The following is a 21,519-nucleotide window of genomic DNA, read 5'->3' on the forward strand; positions in this document are numbered from 1 at the left end:
TGTCGACGACTTTTCTGCAATGCTGGTTTGGGGACAAGCGTTTTCGAATGCATTAATCATCGCAGCAGTAATTGCTTTGACTTCTGTCTCTACATTCCGTGTAGTCTTAAGTTTCCTCAGCGGCCTGTTTTGTAATAATTCCTTGAACAATGTAAAGTATGTTACCTGGTCCGTATTCTTTAATTGTAAAGTCCGACTTAAATTGTAAACAAAACGTAATAGCCGGGGTATTGAACCAAGTACTGATAGAGCCTTGTAACAGTTTTACAGAACATTGAATATAGTCCAACTAGGGCTTTATTATCTTTAAACTACTTTGAAGTTTTAAACAAATTTTTTTTAAGTTCTTAAGAGCAGACTCAGTAAACATATAGACATAGACACAATAATCAATATTGAACATATTACCCTTAAAAATATAATGACAAATCGAATTTTATAGCATGATTAAGTGTGATTGCAACAGGAAATGTTAATAACATAAATTATTACATATTTCTACGTAATTCTGTAAAATAAAATCTATAGCATTCTTATAAGGAAATTAATTTTCTTAATTGATTTTTTGTTTAGGAATTATTTTTGCCGTTATATGTACATATGAATGCCATAATAAGTCATAGAAAATTTAACTCTATTAAAACAATTATAATATTAAGAATAATATTATTTAAATTAATCCAATTATTCAATTATAATTATTTACATACATAAATAAAACTAATTCAAATAGTTATAAATAATTATAAATTATGAAAAGTTCTAAACCTGTCCCAATAATAAATGTTATCACCTTAAACATAATTTGATAATATAAATTTGAATAAATGAACAGTTATTATTTTAAGGTAGTCTTTAAAAAAATATTATTTTTTTAATATTAATATACTTATTTTGTATGTAATAACCTAAATATATTAAAACTATGCACAAGTAAATGTGAACATAACACATAAGACTTTGAACAGAAATCAAAAACTCTTAATATTTCTCTTAAAAAAATAAATACAACAGTACTACGAGCAACAGTAAATAAGTATGCTTCTATTGAAAAACTAATAATTGCATCCCAACACAGAAGAAAAGAGAACAAAACGCAAAAGAGAAAACGCGTTCACCCATTCATACAAATCTGTAAGAATAGAAGAGCACAGAAGTCATGTGTTTGTTGTGTGCTACAAAGTGAAATGTTTTTTTCTTTTGTTTTGTCTGCTGTTTTGCCGGCTGTACTGTAATTTTTGGGGGTTTAAATGCGATGAAGCTTTTGCAGACGAGAATTAGTCTGTATTGACAGTTTATAAAGACAAGACGTTGCAATAATTGGGTCGTTGTTGCCAGTAAATGAAAGTCAGTGTACCACATTTATTTAGATAATAAAATATTAGTTATAAAAATATACATACATACCATATGTATTAAAAAATTAATGAATAAATAACAATTTCAATTGAATTACTTTAAAACGGTATTTGGATTTTTTTCTATTGCAAGTAAAAAAATCTAATCTGCAAAGTGAGTTTTTAATGCGGTTTTTGATATAAAAAAATATATGCTGAAAATTTAAGCATAAAGTGTTAAATTACTAACAAATAATATTTCTAAGCAAAGAATAAGGACAGTTGCTGTTAAGAAAGTGTAATAAAAGTGCTAACAAAATAAAGAACTCGTGCGGAAATCTCTGTACTAACCAACACAAATAAGAAATACTAACAAATTTCGTTTTGGTCCTAGAAATCACTACGGTCCATACAAAGCTATAGTTAACAAATTTAACATTGTCCGCAAATTTTTGCAGAGCGTTCGTTAGTGTCTCCTTGCGCGACACCGTTCTCCTTTAAAGACAAACTAAAAAAGTTTGTCGGCTTTTTGTTCATACAAGACGCCGCAAAAGCAGAAAGAGGACGTTTCGCAAAAATCGCCTGATTTTTGGTATGTATGTGTGTGGGGAGAAATGTAAAAGTATTTTTGTCGTGTTCTTGTGTGTTTGGGCAGAAGAAGTGTAAAATATGGAGGTAAAGGATCTATGTAAAAAAAAACAGTGAAGTAGATTTTATTTAGAGAAAAGGGTCTGTTTATGCAAATGAATGAATATATGTATGTTAAAAGATAAAATGTTTAATTTTTCCTTTAACTTAATTATTATATTATATTGTTTTATATATATACGATATATATATATATATACGATATATATATATATATATATATATATATATATATATATAATAATATATACGATAATAATTTTTAAAAATAAAAAATTTTTATTGCATTGCTTTCTGTTATATTTAAAATAAAAATGGCTATGATGGCAACTAAATTATTAATACAATTTTATACATAATAAATTCTGTAGGAAAATAAAAAAAAAAACTTCAGTTTATAATAATGTGTCATGTAAGTTACTTATTGCCCCCCACTTTTTCATGTAAATCAATTTATAAAAAAAAATGGACTACCAAATGTATTTGTTTGTATTTAAGTTTCTTCTTTGCTTATTCTACTAGCTTAGTAAACAAAACAAACAAAATACAAAATACAGTTCAATAACTAAGAAAAGAAATCCCGTTATATTAAATTAACATTAACATTTTACATCGTTTTTATTTTTTGCCTCATCTTTTTATTTTCGTTTAAAGATTTATACTTCGAATTATTTTCTAATTTAATAATAGCAGCGAAAATGTCATTAAGTTCGCTCAGAAATATGGCTTCTGTCATTTATAAAATTTTCTTTCAGTTTACAAGACCGTAAGTCTTCTCAATTATACAAAACAATTTGCCCCTACCAATTTTTATGTTTGAAATTGATTAATTTTTTTTTATAAGCATGTACGAACATACGTATATATATAAATAAAACGTATATATTAAAAAAAAATGCTGTTTGGTTTTGCACAGTTTGATCCTTTAGTGTTGTTCGCCTTATTAACGCAGCCTGCATGACGTACGCACCCGCCCAAACACACCACATACTCACTTTTCCCCAGCACAAAACTTGGTTGTTTAGCTATTGTTAGTAAGAAATTATTCATTTCTGTAGAATTTTTGTTGTGTAGTACTGCTTTATTTTACTTTTCGTTTACTTTTCACGGTTAAAAATTTATGGCGTGATACATTGAGTCATTTCAATTGTTTTATTTCTATAAATATTACATGTTAAAATTATTGTTTATTTTTTTTTTATTTTATTTCCATTTGATTGTAAATAAATGTCAGCTGAAAACGCTTTATAGTTCAAATGTTATCTTTATCTTAAATGTTGTATAATATATATGTATTTAATTTGATATATTTGATTTGTATAAAATACAAAATGTTTATATTTAACATGCAAATACTTTGTTAAGGAGCTTGTTATGTATTTTAAAAATACATATTTTTCTGATATTGATGAATATATATATATATATATATATATATATATATATATATATAATTATATATATATATATATATATATATGTATATATTATTTATATAGACTTGCTTGTATGTATATTTACATAAATAAATTGAAGAACGAACTCAGTTATTTTCGTTATATTGAGTGACTTGAACACCTTTTCATATTTTGTTTACCCCTTTTGTATTTTCTATTCAACATTTTTCGCAAGGTTAAAGGAGAATAATACAGCAACAAAAATAGCATAGTGTAAGCTTGTGTTTAAGAAAGGACATACCACACATACGTCGCACTCTTGCATATTTTGTCGCGTTGCCCGTCAAGTTAACGAAATGCCACAACTCTGTAATTTTCAAGCTGACATTTTAACATTTATTTTTACTTTCAGACATTTTAAAGAAAATAAAGTTAGTGAAATCTTTTTTGATTGACTTACAGTTAGATAATGTCGATCTATCAACGTTTCGAAATTTTAGAGACTTCGGAATCAATTGAATGTCAATGCAAATGCATTATCCTTTCAATTTAGCTTTCTTTAAATAAATTCGTTAATTGTCTACCATTAAATATTAAGTAAATTAATTTAATTTTATTACATAAAAAAATAATTTATAAATATTTATTATTAAAATTTGCAACAAAATAAATAAACGAAAAGTAAATTTATTGAATGCGAAATTTACGCAAATTATTAAAAATCATTTATTATTATGTAGAGAAAGACATAATCGTTTTGTAAAATATAATTAATCACAAATATTACAAAGAGACTTATTTTTTTTTTATTAGTTTCTTCATTTCAAATTCACAAAGTCAATGAACTTATCTTAGTTTCGTTTTTCGCTTTTTTTAAATATTTAAAGTTGTTGCAAAATAACTAACAAAGGAGAAAAAAATAAAAAATAAAATTATGTTTGTTTTTAATTTTGCTCATTATTTTTTGTTATTTCAACTTTGAGAAAATTAAAGTATGTTAGGGAAATTTTGCAATTTCTCATTAACAGTTTTCGAATATTAAAATTTTTCAAAGTCTCGAGCCTCTGCATTTGTTTTACTGACCACGGCAACAAATATTGTTTCATCAGCACTTCTTAACAATAACGTCATATATTTATACTTATGTGTATATTTTTTATATATTATATTGTTTAAGTTTGCAATACAAGAAGGAAAGGCAGTACATTTTTTTAAACAAAAATTTTGTATACACATAATTTTAAATAATTTTTTTACAAACCACACAAAACTTGCATACAATTTTGTTGGCATGGAAATAAGAATAATAATGCTATCAATATATATTCGCTAATTGGTATTTACAAAATCTCTCTTAAATTCCTTAAGAATAACATAAATTGTTTTAATACAATGTTTGTTTGTTTTTTTTTGTTTATAAAAACTACAACAACTGATGAGTAAAGAAATAAAAACCAAATTCTCAGGAACTTCTCGTACACATGCTGTTAAATTGTTTAAACTATTTCTATATATTATAATCACAATAGTAACAACAACAATAACAGCAACAAAAATAACATTAGCATTGGAAGCGGCAGCGGCAGCAATAACAACAACACCAGCAACAACAATCGCAATCATAATAAAAGCATGCGATCATACGATTTTTCTGCTGTCTGGTCTGCTTTACTAATTGATCACGCTTATCTGCTTCTACGTACGCGTGAAATAAACTTTCAGCACGGTTTGGCGTTTTTTCTTAAACTTAACTACTATGGTACTATAATGTATAAGAATATGTTTATGTGTGTGTGTACTCGAACATACATATGTATGTATATGTACGTATATTAACAATTAAGTAAAACTTAAAAAAATATTAAAAGAAAAAAGCAATAAATTTCAAAACATTTATAATACTCTACTCTAAAATAGTAATTAAAAATATTAAAAATATTTAATATAACTAATATTTTATAAAATTTTTTACAATTACAATTTTTTTCTATACTGACTTTATTTTGTGTAATTTACAAACTAAAGTTCTCAATTCCCATTTTGATATTAAAAAAATATTTATAATGTACCTTTTTTGAAAATTTAACAGTTCATTTTTCATTTTACATGTTGTGCGTTGTGCTAAATGTCTCTGCTCAGCTGTTGATTACATCAGCGCAATAATTACCGATAACAGAGTCAACACGTCATGTTTCAGTTTTGCTTAGTATAACTTTTTAGCTCCTTCCTTATCATTGACATTGAACTTGCTTCGATCGATGCATTTTATAATTACATTTTTACACAAAAAATAAGAAAATTTTTGTGCTAAGCAAATAAATAATATATATTTTGCATAAACTTTTTGTACTTTCTATAACAGCATTCTCTCTCTTACTGTCTTGCAGCATTAACATATATTAGTAGTTTATGCTAAGATTAGTTAATGAAGTAAAATTAGATTTAACTCTTATTTAGTTAACATTGAACTTGTATTTTTAAAGTAATATTTTCATAATAACCGATTTTGGTTTCATTAAATTACATTTGATTAATAGCGAACACAGCTGATACCATTTGTAGACATGTAAATAATATTTTTTAACAACGTGAATATATCACCAAATTGTCGACTCAGTGATTCTCAAGTAATGAATTATGTTGAACAAAGAAAAAAAATCTTTTCAGAATTTAAAATGTGAAATTTTTCATATTTTAAACACATTTTTGCGATTGAATAAATTTATGTATTTCTTTCTATATTAAAATTAACTTCTAGTCTCATATTAATTATTTAAAAGCTAGTAATGTTGTGTTTATAATACTATATATATAATGTAGAATGACCTCGCGTGACATCACATAAGAGAGAAACATTTATATTCTGTTAAAGATCGATCATGTTAACGTTTAAAGTCACGTTTATTATTGATAGGTCAAAAATATAGAAATATATTTCTATGTTTTTGGATAGGTTCTGCAGCTTAAATATTTAACTTATAAAAACTTATTATAAACAAATAATTTATGTTTTAGTATTGCAACTTATCCTTTTACAATTAAAATCATGTTGGGTTACTTGTAAGAAATATTATATTAATATTTTGTTTCAACGCATTTCTTAAGATTTTTTTGCAAAATCGCTTAATATATTTATACAATCAAAGATGATAAAAATTTGAAATTCTCTTGAAATTTCTCAAAATTTCTCAAAATTTCTCAACATTTTTTAATATCCATTTAGTGCGACCCACTTTTATTTTTGCATTATATTTTTCTACTAATATTAAAAGTCAATATTAATCAATTATGTTTGTTTTATATAGAAAGTTATTGTTTATGAAAGTATATATTTTAGTATAAGTAATAATATTTTAATAATTTTTGTTTGTCAACAGTGGGAATATTATTTCTAAGTGGTAAGCTAGCTACCTGTCAAATACTCTTCCATATATATACCATAAATAGATATATTAATAGCGTTATAAAATACTCGTAATGAAATTAATCACAATATAGATTAAATTGTTTGTGGTTTTATTATTTTTTTTTATAAAACAATCAATAACGATGGAAAGTTTGCTAGATAAATGGAATTTAATAGCTCCACAAATAAAAAATGAAAATTGTGTCTAGTATAACGCAATGTTTACATACATTATTATTATAGACTTAGCTGTCAATATTGACTTTCTAAACTTAGCCACGCGTTTAGCACATAAAACCTATTAAACTTCTATGTATTATGAGCATATGGTACAAATAATCAAGTACATACCTGTATATATGTATGTTTGATATAAAACAATTACTTTATCTAATTTTCTTGATACTTAAAATAATATGTAATTTATTAGAAGGGTAAAATAAAATTTTTTTTCAAACTTAAAGGGTTGTTCTTTAGTTTATTACAATTAACATTATTTATTGCAATTTAGAAATTGTTTACATAGAGAAAAAATTTTAAAAAACCATTTTTATTGAATATATATATTGTAATTAGAATATGGATATCTGTTATTAAAAATTGACATAAATTTTTTTTTTGTTACTTAGAACTTTCATCTATAATAATATTATACGAGTAGAAGTTCTGTATCCTACCGTTTCGTTCACTTATTCGGTCTTTAATATAGAATATAATAATTTTAAGGTATACAGAATTAAAAATTATCTAATTTTTACTTCTAAATAATCTCTTCTACTCTCACATTCCCATTATCAATCCACATCCTAAACCATGTATACTTATACTTTTTTTAAATTCCTTTCATATTATCTGTTTAATAGATTCTTGCGGACTAGAACAACAACAACTTAATTTGGAATTAAAAATCTAAAAGTGTTTGACATATAATACCTATATTTTTTAATCCAAATATAATAAAAAGAAAAATTAGCTTTAACTATACTGAAGCTAGATCTAGATCTAGATGAATATAAAAAATAGGTGCAAAGAGTTTGCATCCCCGCCTGATATTAAGAAATTATTTACGAGACACATTCTCACCTTTAATCGAAATGTCTATTATGTTTAGTTTCGTTCAGTTATGATTACAGTGATTTACTCGACTGATAGTATGGGATCTTGTTAAATAAATAAAACTAGTTCATAATCTAGTAATTAATTTCAAAAAGTTGCTTTTTATGGGTATTGCAACGGGATTTTGGGCTCAGAAATAGTTCCAGTGCGAAGTTTTATGATTGTAAGTTAGTGAACAAATTATTAACATACAGATAGATATATGCGAGCAAATAGGTTACGCTAAGTCAATTCGTTTAGTTGTGCTATTCGGATCTGTATATAGATTATAAAGTATCCAATATGTTGACAAACATAAAAATATAATAAAATATATTATTTAAAAAAAAAATTAGATTTGTTTTAAAATTATGTTATTTTTATTTATTTATGTATAGCTAAAATTGTATTCGAGAGTTGGAGAAGAAGTCAGTTGAAAATGTCTCTTTCGCATAAATGTAATATAATATATATGCAATATGCAATGGCAGCAATGTATTTCAACTGTACACAAGAACTCATAATAACAATGTTAACCAGTGAATATCATATAATTTATATATTTTTCTATATTATATCTAAATTTGAGTGGCTTTAATATTATAAATGAAATTTTTTGACGATAATTATCAACCCTAAAACAGTATTAAGAAATATAACTCATACGCTCCGGTGTTCATTATACGTACGCATTTTTTTTGAATTATAAATATAAAATTGGTTTCGTTAAACTACAAGAAACTAAATTTAAATTTATGAATTTAAAACTGAAGTCCTGTTGATTTTTTATATAAACTTGATGTGATTTAAATTCTTTTTATTTATTATTTGATCGCTTATTGCTGCGCTTCTTTTATTAATATTAATTGCTGTATATAGCACATATATACATTTTGGAAAATATGATAACTTTTTATTAAATTGTTGTGAAGAAACATATTTTGCTCCATTTTCATTACTCATTTAATATTGGTATCCTCTCTCCTTTTCATTATTCATTAAGACGTAAGATTGCAATAAGTCGGCAAAGAAACATTATCCGATCCGAAATGAACAAAAACGGGTACAAAAATGTAAAAATGTAAAAATGTAAAAATGTAAAAATGTCATAATAAACTTTATGATATAATGTAAAATAACATTAATATTTATTATATTTGTTGATAGCGTGGTAAAATAAATTTATTTGAACTTAACTGCACATCTAATTACAATTTCGATTTGATTGTCCGTCTGTGTATCAATAAAGTCTATACACAGGAAAAAATATACGTATAAACGTATATTTTTGCAATATACACATATGTTTATGTTAAAAAGTATACGTAATTGCTTATACATGTGCTACTGCTTAATCAATGAAAACTTCATTGAACTTGAAAAATCACGCCACCTTATCTATATTATGACGAGAGCGTTTGCGGTATGCAGATACATAGCAAAACTCATCCAATCGTACTACTACTACTACTACGACGATGACTACGACTACGACTACGAGTACGACTACGACTACTGTTACTCTTTCTATTACTATGGATATTTTTTCAATTTATATATAATATTTATATATACATAACAAAGCACATTGTGGCATAATTTACATAATTTGTCAATGCGTTCCGACGATGACTTACCTTACCTTTACTCGCCCTAGATGAAGAGAAATTTTTGAATGTGTATTTCGGTTGTATAGAAAAAAGTGTCATGCGCGAAGACTGTTTCAGGCTATTAGGAAGTCAAGATCAACACTTCAGAAATTTACATATCTAATATATATTTATATAGAATATATATTTATATAAAATAATTATTACAATCGGTTTTTAGTGTCAAGTCAGTCGTTTTGTGTGTTAATTTGATTTCTATTGACATTTAATACTTTAATTTCTCAATTTTTCATGAATAATAATTTTAAGAATAAATTTATTTAATTCTTATAATTGAAAACATCAGATATATATAGTGTATGTACAAATAGTTGTACATGCTATAAATCCCTAATATTTATATTCAGAATTATTACTAATAATTTGCTTTAAAGGAGTGGGGGTAGAGTGAAATAACTTCAAAGACTTCCGTGATTCATTCATAAATTTATTTGTTTTCACATTTAGCACCTTAGTGAGATAATAATAATAAAGCTTCGAAATTTTATTTTTATAAATATGTTATAGTTTGATCTAAAGTCTCATGAGACATATTATTTTTAAAATATTATTAAAAAAAAAAAAAAAAAATTGGAAAATTTTTTAAATTCTTTTTTGTTTCATATTTTACCCTTTTAATCTTCAAAATAAAAAAAGAGTATGCTACTATAGAAATTGAATTTAAATAATCCCAACAAAGTCATATTTTTTAATTTAACTCTTGATTTGCACTATATGATATTTGTTGATGTAGTCCCAGTTAATTTATAGATACTTTATTGCTGTTGTAGCCTACAAGGATCTGCTTGTGTAGTCCTGTTTAGGTGTGCTGAACGGGATTTAGTCGTCGAACTCGACTAGAAACTACGGGACGACTTTGACGCCAGTGACGGTAGCTTAAACGTACGCATTTCAGTATTATTGAAATGTGTTTCTCAACTTTCTTTCGGACATTTCCAGCTACGTTTCTATCCAACTACTGTAGTGAATTGTGTGTTGGGTATTAAACTTGTTTAAAAATAACTATTACTGGTTCTGTAAACTGATTCTGAAACATTTGCACATTTCCAAATTGAAATGGTATACCTTTGCATCAAGTACAAATAACGTATTTATAGTAGTATTTCAAAGTGTTTTAAGTCATAAACTTCGAACCTAAAAGTTTTCTCAAAATAAAAATCCAGATATTATGTTAGGAATTAGAGAGGATTTGTTATTATTAGGTGGAATGTACTTTTGTGTTATAGAAATTTGATATTAAATTAAAATGGAAATCTTTTTATATAAGCTATATTTTTTTTTTTATTGTTACTTTTTCTTGCCTCTTATCTGAGTCATGGTTTTTCCTTGAGTCATTTATTTTTGTTTATTGTTTTTGTTTACCGTCAACATTTTCGTTAGGTCAATGGCAGATAAAGCTATTTAAGAGTGGACAGATTATAATACCATATATAGGTATAACGTTTCAATAATAACAAATTATATAGATAAACTTTTTCACTCTGACGGGTCTCGTTCTATAAAACGATACGTTTAAATTGTATGATTTCAAATAGCAGAAAATTAGTAAAGATATTACTACTATTATTATTATTATTATTATTATTATTATTTATTAATTTATTTCTCCTTAATGGGTATAAAAATACATTTTGGAGTACATAAGTATACCCTCAGCATATATGAGTACCTCACATATGTATATGGTTTATTATTTTTTTCTCCCGATTTCTTCGTTAGACATGCTTTACCATCAATTTACCAACGACCTCTTTTGTTTGCATTGTTTTTTTTTCTTCTATTTTTTTGGTCATCTGTAAAAACATCGTACGATTTTTCTGTCGAATGGGAATTGGTTTACTAAGTACAACAACAACAACAACAACAACAACAACAACAATAATAATAATAATAATAATAATAATAATGGACTCTCTTTCACTGAAAGTTACTTCTTCCACTTTCCGTTGAATGTTTGTCATGCTCATATGACATTGAAGAGAGAATAAAACGTTTTTTATTACAGTCGCATGCGAAATGCGGCGTCTATAGCAATAAAATTTAAAAAACTGACTCAGTGCGAAAGCATGGAACTATGAGTAAGCCAACTAACCGGTGGTATGAACATATGTTTTTTATGTTTTGAAAAATTAACAGTGGAATATGGTTTAATAAATTTGTCAGAAAAAATCTGATGTTATATATTTTTAAAATGAATCGTCTAGATATATTTTTGACTTTAGTATTTTGTAAGTTGGTTAACAATTTAAAACATACATGAACCCTTTATAACTAAATAAAGTTATAAAGGGTATCAATTTCATTGATACTTTGTATATCTAGTTCGAAATAGAAATAATCTATTTATTTGTAGTGGATTATTCTTAACTGCTATTGGAAAGAACGAATCGATAAATTGAAGTTGCAGACTCACCCGCAGTTCAAAACTAACTATTGAATTTTAATCATATTCACTTAAATTCTTTTTCATAATTTGAAGATTTTCTTTAAGGTAATTAAGATCATCTATCCAAGTTTATCTATGTGATATCCTGTAGTTTATTTACGTTGATAAATTGGATGCTATCTAATATTAGATACCTAAATGATTGTAGTATATTCTTTCGCCGGTCTAAAGGCGATTATACGTATGTCTATTATCTATTATCTTATTATATTTCTATAATATATTATAGGAATATTATAATATTGAATCATCAAGAATGTTAGTCTGATTTATTGATTTGTGTCAACAATTATTTTTATAATTCACTTTTCTTTTACTTCACACACTTTCAAATTAAACAAAAACTTCTTAATTCTTAAAATAATCTAAATTTTTTTAAATTTTAAAATGAAGATACTGTTTATATCTAGAAAAAACCACAATAAAAAAATAAGAACATTTCCCACTTTATACTACCATCAGAAAATCAATATATAATATACAATATGCAATATACAATTTATGCGTTGTTTCAACCTGCATTAAAATTCAATACGTTCAAAACGTTTTTGTACAGAACAAGCTGTTTAACATCTACAGTGCGGTGGTATATAGATATTTTGTGTGTATATCTAATACAAGCCCAGAAATCACCTGATTTTGAATGTTGTATATCCACATTTCCATTCATCAAATGCAGAGCGGCCAACAAGTCGCAGCGTCTGGTAGAGATACACATAAGCGGCCAAAACAAAAAAGCTAAAAAAAACAACTAATTGTTTGCAGATTATGCCGGTATTTTTCCCCAATCAAACCCATACATTCTCTTAACGTGTTATTCTCTTAAATATAGTTCTCATTCTCTCAACCTCTGTATACCTCACCTTATTTTCAATACAATGTATCTATAAGAAGTTTATCGTTTCACTTTATTATTTTTTAATTTTTTTTATAATTTTTCTAATATCTATTCTAAAAATTTTTTTATTGATTTATTCAATCATAATATGTTTAATAATGTTTAATCATGTTTCTTAAATGATGTATTATTTGTAATACTTATATTTTTGAAAATGATTTATTTATAGTTGTAACAAAGTGCTACAGAGCGGTAACAAAATAAGTACCATTCAATCCGAAGTTAAAAATATACCGGCACCATTACAAAAGAACGGGAAAACACGTTCCAATCGTCGCAAAAAACGCCGAAACAAAGATTGTCAAGCAGGCGGTCAAAATTCGATTCAACAACAAGAGAAACAGATAGCAACAGATAACAATATGCCAGCTCGTTTTGCAGAAGAAGTCATCACTGATAATGATCGTGGTGTCCCCATGGATCTAGGGGGTCACTTCAATCATCGTCCACTGCTAAATGATGATATTGCCATAACTGGCTTCTCCGGCAGACTACCTGAAAGTTCAAATATCGAAGAGTTTAAAAAGAATCTGTTTGAAAATGTTGACATGGTAACCGATGATCCAAGGCGTTGGGAAAGTGGTAAGTTAAAATTTACAATTTTCTGTATTTGTATACATAGATATTGTATATAAGTATAAGTATTGAATATGTTATTATTCTTGTAGGTCTTTTTGGACTGCCTGAAAGATTAGGTAAAATTAAGGATGAAGATTTGGAACAATTTGATCAACAATTTTTTAGTGTACATCAAAAACAAGCTGAATGCATGGATCCACAATTACGTATGCTTCTTGAGACCACACACGAGGCTATAATCGATGCAGGTCTTAATCCAGTTGATTTACGTGGCTCACGTACTGGTGTTTATGTTGGTGTGTCTACATCAGAAACTGAACAATATTGGACGATAGATCCGGATCGTGTAAATGGTTATGGATTGACTGGTTGTGCACGTGCTATGTTTGCTAATCGTATTTCGTATGCATTTGATTTTAAAGGCCCTAGCTATAGCGTTGATACTGCTTGTTCTAGTTCTTTATATGCATTAGAACATGCATTTTCAGACATTCGTGAGGGCAAATGTGATTCAGCTATTGTCGCAGGTGTTGGTGTTATACTCAAGCCTACAATGTCACTTCAGTTCAAACGCCTTAATATGTTGAGTGTGGATGGTATGTGTAAAGCATTTGATGAATCTGGCAATGGGTATGTGCGTTCAGATGGCTGCGTTACAATACTAGTACAACGTACATCTCGTTCGAAACGTGTCTATGCTACTATTTTAAATGTACGTACAAATACTGACGGATTCAAAGAACAAGGCATTACGTTCCCAGATGGTGGCATGCAAAATCGTTTAATACGTGAAACTTATGAAGAAATCAATTTAGATCCAGCTGATGTTACTTATGTAGAAGCTCACGGCACTGGTACCAAAGTAGGAGATCCTCAGGAAGTGAACTCGATTACTGATTTCTTCTGTAAAAATCGCAAAACACCCTTACTTATTGGGTCTGTTAAGTCAAATATGGGTCATTCAGAACCCGCTTCAGGCGTCTGTTCGATTGCAAAGATGTTAATTGCTATGGAGGAAGGTGTCATACCGGCTAATTTGCATTATTCTAAACCTAATCCGGACTTGTACGGCTTAATAGATGGTCGCCTTAAAGTTGTTGATAAAAATACGCCTTGGAACGGTGGTATTATTGGTATCAATTCATTCGGTTTTGGTGGTGCTAATGCGCATGTTATTCTAAAATCTAATCCAAAACCAAAAGCAATTACCCCACGCGAGGGTCCACCTAAACTTGTTGTCTGTTCAGGACGTACATTTGATGGTGTACAAGAGTTACTCGACGATGCTACACTTCATCGTGATGATGACGAATATTTGACACTTATCAATGATATACATTCTCGTAATATTCCGCTGCACTACTTCCGTGGCTATTGCGTCATGAACAGTAAAGGGCCTTTGCAATGTGAGGTTATGGAATTTTCAGATGAAAAACGACCAATATGGTATATTTACTCTGGAATGGGCAGTCAATGGGCCAGTATGGCCAAGGACCTTATGCATTTCGATATATTCAGTCAATCTATACATCGTTGTGCAGAAGTTTTGCGCAGTGAAGGAGTTGATCTTATTGATATACTTACACGTTCCACTGAACAAAGTTTTGAAAATATATTGAATTCATTTGTGTCTATTGCTGCTATGCAAGTAGCTTTAACGGATTTATTGACTTCACTTAATATTCAACCCGACGGCATTGTGGGCCACTCTGTTGGTGAACTAGGTTGCGCATATGCGGATGGTTGCTTTACACCGGAACAGACAGTCTTAGCTTCCTACTGGCGAGGTAAAAGTATTCAAGAAACTCAATTGCCAAAAGGTAAAATGGCAGCTATTGGCTTGTCATGGGAGGAAGCACACAAACGCATGCCAAATGATTGCTTCCCTGTTTGTCATAACAGCGTTGACAACTGCACAATTTCAGGACCAGAAGCTTCCATTGACGATCTAATAGCAAAATTAACTGCGGATGGAATTTTCGCAAGAGCTGTTAAGTCATCAGGATATGCCTTCCATAGCAAATATATTGCCGATGCAGGGCCAAAATTGCGAAAGAGTTTAGAGAAAATTATTCCTAATGCCAAAAATCGTACACCTCGTTGGTTAAGTACAAGTATACCTGAAAACGCTTGGAATTCTGCAATTGCAAAACAATCCTCGGCAGCTTATCACGTCAACAATTTACTTTCACCTGTACTTTTCCACGAAGCATTGCAACATATACCGAAAGATGCTATTTGCATTGAAATTGCTCCAACAGGTTTGTTACAAGCCATTTTAAAGCGTGCACTCGGACCAGTCGCTACCAATATAAGTTTGGTTAAACGTGGTCATGAAAATAATGTTGAATTTTTCTTAACCAATATTGGTAAGCTGTATGCTGCTGGTGGTCAACCACAGGTATTGAAATTGGTTCGCCCTATTACATATCCCGTTGGGCGTGGTACTCCTATGTTGAACTCTAAAGTTGGTTGGGATCACAGTCAAAGATGGTTAGTGCCTAAGTATGGTGCTGAACAAACTTCTGGTGAAACAATTATTGAAATCAATTTATCTAAGGAACATGATGCCTTCTTGGTTGGCCATACAATTGATGGACGTATTTTGTTTCCCGCAACTGGGTACATGACGTTGGCGTGGATGACATACGCCAAAATGCATGGTCAAGAATTTCACAAAACGCCAGTCGTTTTGGAGAACTTGGTCTTCCATCGAGCTACTATACTCAATAAGGAAGGCGTAGTTAAATTCGGCATAAATTTCTTTGATAGTACGGGCGCTTTTCAGATATGCGAAGGTGGTAGTTTAGCCATGTCAGGTAAGATAACTATACCCGAGAGGATTGAAAATGAAGAACTACCTTTAATTGAATTGAGATCAACTACATCTATCAAGGACTTATCTATTAATGATGCTTATAAGGAGTTGCGTCTACGTGGTTATGATTATAGTGGCATTTTCCGCGGAATAGTTACTTCGGACTCATATGCAAAGTCTGGTAAATTAAAGTGGGTTGATAATTGGATTAGTTTCATGGACACTATGTTACAGTTCACTATACTTAGTAAGGATTTAAGAGAACTTTACTTACCTACAAGGATTGAAAAAGCTGTAATTAATCCATTGAAACATATGGAAATAGTGTCACAGATGTCCCAGGAGGATCTTGAACAAAAAGGTTTAACAGTTTCTATGTATAATGATATTAATGTCGTTAAAAGTGGTGGTGTTGAGTTACGTGGCTTAAAGGCATCTCTGGCTCAAAAACGACCAGGTACTCAGAACCCTCCAACTTTGGAACGATATGCATTTGTGGCAAACGCAAATACAACCGATTTACATGAAAACTCGGAAAAAGCACGTATGCACGCCTTGTCAACTGCTCTGCATTTGATTATTGAAAATTCCGCTGGAGCTATTAAACTCAAGGGTGTTGAATTGGCTAATGGACGCAATCCTGACATGCTTTTATCAAACAAATTATTACAAATCATTGAAGGCGAGCCGCTTATGACTGCTGATTTGGCAGTAGTAACATCGAACAAAAACGAAGAAAATATTGCCACCCTTTTGGCTGAAAGTGGTGTACGCATCATATCGAAAGATATTATGGAAGGACCAGTTGAGCAGAACTGTCATTTTATATTTGCAATGGATATATTGGCTAGACCAGATACAGTGAGCTTGGAGAATAGTATTGCAACTATCAGGGAAAATGGATTTGTAGTGTTTGATGAGAGTGTCAATTCGTTTACCAAAACTGGACGTATAGCGTTACAAAAGCAAGGCTTTATAGTTGTTCAAGAGCAAACCTATGGTGCCTCTCGCGTGATTGTTGTTGGTAGACGTGTGTTGGACTTAAGTGAACGTAATTGCACAGTAGTAAAGATAACTGAAAAGAATTTTAACTGGTTAGATGATTTGAAGACAGCTTTAACTAGTGCTGCACAAGATGAACAATACATTTATGTTGTATGTCAAGGTGAAGAATTATTTGGAGCTGTTGGTTTAATGACTTGCATCAAAAATGAAAATGGCGGAAAATTTGCTCGTCTGGTGTTCATTCAAGATGCGAAAGCTGAGACATTTAGCTTAACATCCAAATTTTATGTGAAACAGTTGGAGAAAGATTTAATAAGTAATGTGTTGAAATCTGGTGTATGGGGCACCTATAGACATCTTAGGTTGGAAAAAGATCTGGCTACTTTACAAGTTGAACACGCTTATGTAAACGCACTCGTTAAAGGTAATGTTTAATTTGTATTACTGTTGTATTTCAACCAAAAATTTTAATAATTTGTATTATATGTTTTCTTAAGGTGATCTTTCTTCATTAAAATGGATTGAAGGACCTATTCCGCAGATCAATACTGATGAAAATTTGGAAATGTGTTCTGTTTATTATGCACCTATTAATTTCCGCGATGTGATGCTTTCATCTGGTAAATTATCTGCTGACGCCTTACCGGGTGATTTGGCTAAACAAGAAGTAGTTTTGGGACTTGAGTTCGCTGGTCGAGACTCAAGTGGTCGTCGTGTAATGGCTATGGTACCTGCCAAATCATTAGCAACAACTTGTTTTGCAAACAAACGTATGATGTGGCAAATACCTGACTCATGGTCAATGGAAGAAGCCTCTACAGTACCTTGTGTATATGCTACAGTTTATTATGCTTTACTTGTTCGCGGTCAAATGAAAAAAGGAGAAAAAATTCTTATTCATGCTGGTTCTGGTGGAGTTGGACAAGCTGCTATATCCGTTGCACTCAGCCATGGATTGACGGTTTTCACAACTGTTGGTAGCAAAGAAAAGCGTGATTTCCTTAAACAACGTTTCCCACAATTAAAAGACCAAAATATTGGTAATTCTCGTGATACTTCCTTTGAACAAATGGTTATGCGCGAAACTCAAGGACGTGGTGTAGATTTGGTTTTGAATTCGCTTTCAGAAGAAAAATTACAAGCTTCAGTTCGCTGTTTAGGCTTAAATGGCCGTTTCTTGGAAATCGGTAAATTTGATTTAAGTAACAACAGCTCATTAGGTATGTCAGTGTTTTTGAAAAATACTTCCTTCCATGGTATTTTACTTGATAGCGTTATGGAAGGTGAAGAAGAGATGCAAAAGCAAATTGTAACATTAGTGAGTGAAGGTATCAAAAAGGGTGCAGTTCGACCATTACCTACATCTGTTTTTAATGATTTGCAAATTGAACAAGCATTCCGTTTTATGGCGTCAGGCAAGCACATTGGTAAAGTAGTAATCAAGGTGCGTGATGAAGAAGACGGACGTAAAATTGTAAAACCTGCAGCACGGCTTGTAAATGCTTTACCACGTACATATATGCATCCTGAAAAGAGTTACATAATCGTTGGCGGTTTAGGAGGCTTCGGTTTGGAACTAACTAATTGGCTGGTATTAAGAGGTGCCAAATACATTGTTTTGTCATCACGCTCAGGAATAAAAACTGGTTATCAAGCTTTGAATGTGCGCCGTTGGGAGGAACAGGGCATACGAGTTCTTATTGACACAAATGATTTTACAACTCCTGCTGGTTGTAAAAAATTATTAGAAAATTCAAATAAATTAGGACTAGTTGGTGGTATATTTAATCTGGCAGCTGTTTTACGTGACGGCTTGATTGAGGATCAAACTGTCAAGGACTTTAAAACCGTTTGCGATTCCAAGGTAGCTGGTACTCTATATCTTGATCAAATATCCCGCAGTATATGTTCAGAATTGGACTATTTTATCTGCTTCTCAAGTGTATCATGCGGTCGCGGTAATATTGGTCAAACCAATTATGGTTTAGCTAATTCAGCTATGGAGCGTATATGTGAACAACGTCAAGTAAGTGGTTTCCCTGGAACTGCAATACAATGGGGTGCTATTGGTGACACTGGTTTAGTTATTGAGAATTTAGGCGATAATGATACTGTTATTGGTGGAACCTTGCCTCAACGTATGGTATCATGTTTGCAGACGCTTGATTTATTCTTGCAACAACCCCATCCGGTGCTTTCATCAATGGTTGTAGCAGAAAAGAGAAAATCGGAGCAATCTGGCGGTGTCAGCTTAGTGGCTAGCATTGCAAATGTGTTAGGATTACGTGATATTAAAAACGTACAAGACGCTGCAACATTAGGTGATCTTGGAATGGACTCTTTAATGAGCGCCGAAATCAAACAGACACTTGAACGAAATTTCGATATTGTAATGACGGCGCAAGAAATTCGTCAGCTAACATTTGGAGCTTTGAAAAAATTAAGTGGTGGTGGCGACACATCTGCAACTTCTGGAACTGCAGCACAAACGTCACCACAACGAGTTAGTCCTAGTTCATTCGGTGATGGTACCCAAGTCGTTTTTACTAGTGAACTTATGCCCACCGAAGCAATTGTACGTCTTAAGTCAGTTGCACCTGCCGATAGCAAAAAACGTCCAATATTTTTCGTATCACCAATCGAAGGTTTTGCTTCTGCATTACAAACTTTGGCAGAACGTTTAAATTGTCCAGTATACGGTTTGCAATGCACAGCTGATGCACCACTGGAATCAGCAGATACTTTAGCTAAATTTTACTTAAACCAAGTACGCACAGTACAACCTAAAGGTCCCTATGCGATTGCGGGATATTCATTTGGTGCATTAATTGCATTTGTAATGGTAAGCCAATTAGAGAAAAATAAGGAAAACTGTGAATTAGTTATGTTGGATGGTGCGCCCAAGTATGTCAACTGGTATACACAATCATTCAAAGAGCGTTATAATACCGAAGATGATATAAACCAAAATGAAGCTTATGGTTTGGCATACTTTGGCATGGTATGTGCCAATGTGGACTATGGTGGTGTACGTATTTTTAAATGTAAAAATGATTGTCTAAATATTTATCAATAAATTTTTTTCTACATTTTAGGTGGCACGGTTACTTATGACCATACCAACGTGGCAATCTAAGGTGGAAAAATGTGCAGAATTAGTTGCAGCTGTAATTAATCAACCAACAGATTTGGTAAGTGCAATACGTTTTAAATTTTGTTGAAACAGAACTAGTTGTTATTGTTGGTGTAAGATGTGGGCACTTATAGAATAGTAAACCTAAATGGCTTACAAAACGAATACATAGGGCATAATGGGTTGTGTGGAATCGTGAAATAGAAATTTTTTTTCCAATTATGGGAGGGTTTTTTGATGAAACATATTGTTGACAAAATTATTGTAGTCGCCATTTAATTTACTTTCAAATTAACGATTTCATGTTTTAATATAGTTTTACAACATGTATAAGTATTATCTATTATCTTTATTTTCAGATTATAAAAACAGCAACTGCATTCTACAAAAAATTGATTGCAGCAGACAAATTCCACCCCAACGTAAAAATTAATTGTAACGTGACGTTAGTTAAACCTAAAGAGAACTATGCCAAATTAGAAGATGACTACGGCTTAAAGGAGGTGTGCATTTGAATATACATATAAATCACGAACAAATATTGAATCCATTTAATTAACTTATAATTTTCTTGTATCTCTTTTTATTTTAGAATTGCAAAAACACAGTCGAAGTGCACACCGTTGAAGGTAACCATCGCACATTCTTGTTAGAGGAGCAATCTCTTAAAACAATTGAAAAAATATTGGAACGTTTAATTGTGTAAAGCGACACAAGATTAGTTATATTATATATGAAGGCATGACGTCATTTTTATCATAAAAATTAAAACAACTAAAATAATTATGTATTGCATAGGTATAAAATATCAAAACTAGAGAAAATTAACGCACACACATATACTTATTTAGTTAGCGAAGTAAATAAATGTTATTAAACGATTTGCTTATATATATTTATAGAGTTGAATATATGTCTCAAGATTTTTTTAAAAAATTTATTGTTCTACATTTTAAAAACACAAAAAATAATTTTGGCATATGCATAAATAACTGAATTATAACTGAATCAATAACTAGATATGGGTATACGCAGATTATAGAACACAGCTACATTAATATATTTAGCGAGTTACTGCACCTTTCAC

General features: G+C 30.2%; 1 protein-coding gene across 3 annotated transcripts; it reads left to right on the forward strand.

The window, feature by feature from the left end:
• Window positions 1–1,257: 1,257 nt before the first annotated feature.
• On the forward strand, window positions 1,258–21,313 carry LOC119689172 (fatty acid synthase). 3 transcript variants are annotated; one of them, XM_038103937.1, is made up of 7 exons: window positions 1,258–1,347; window positions 13,067–13,479; window positions 13,566–17,723; window positions 17,797–20,327; window positions 20,395–20,490; window positions 20,792–20,935; window positions 21,025–21,313. In XM_038103937.1, exons 2-7 carry the CDS (start codon window positions 13,260–13,262, stop codon window positions 21,136–21,138), a joined length of 7,263 nt encoding a protein of 2,420 aa, XP_037959865.1. In that variant the 5' UTR covers window positions 1,258–1,347; window positions 13,067–13,259; the 3' UTR covers window positions 21,139–21,313. The 3 variants fall into 3 exon arrangements, with proteins under 3 accessions (XP_037959865.1, XP_037959867.1, XP_037959866.1); XM_038103939.1 differs by lacking the exon at window positions 1,258–1,347 and adding an exon at window positions 1,462–1,512; XM_038103938.1 differs by lacking the exon at window positions 1,258–1,347 and adding an exon at window positions 1,541–1,929.
• Window positions 21,314–21,519: the final 206 nt, after the last annotated feature.

The sequence above is a fragment of the Teleopsis dalmanni genome, chromosome X (genome assembly GCF_002237135.1).
Source record: "Teleopsis dalmanni isolate 2A chromosome X, ASM223713v2, whole genome shotgun sequence".
Taxonomy (NCBI): Eukaryota; Metazoa; Arthropoda; class Insecta; order Diptera; family Diopsidae; genus Teleopsis; species Teleopsis dalmanni.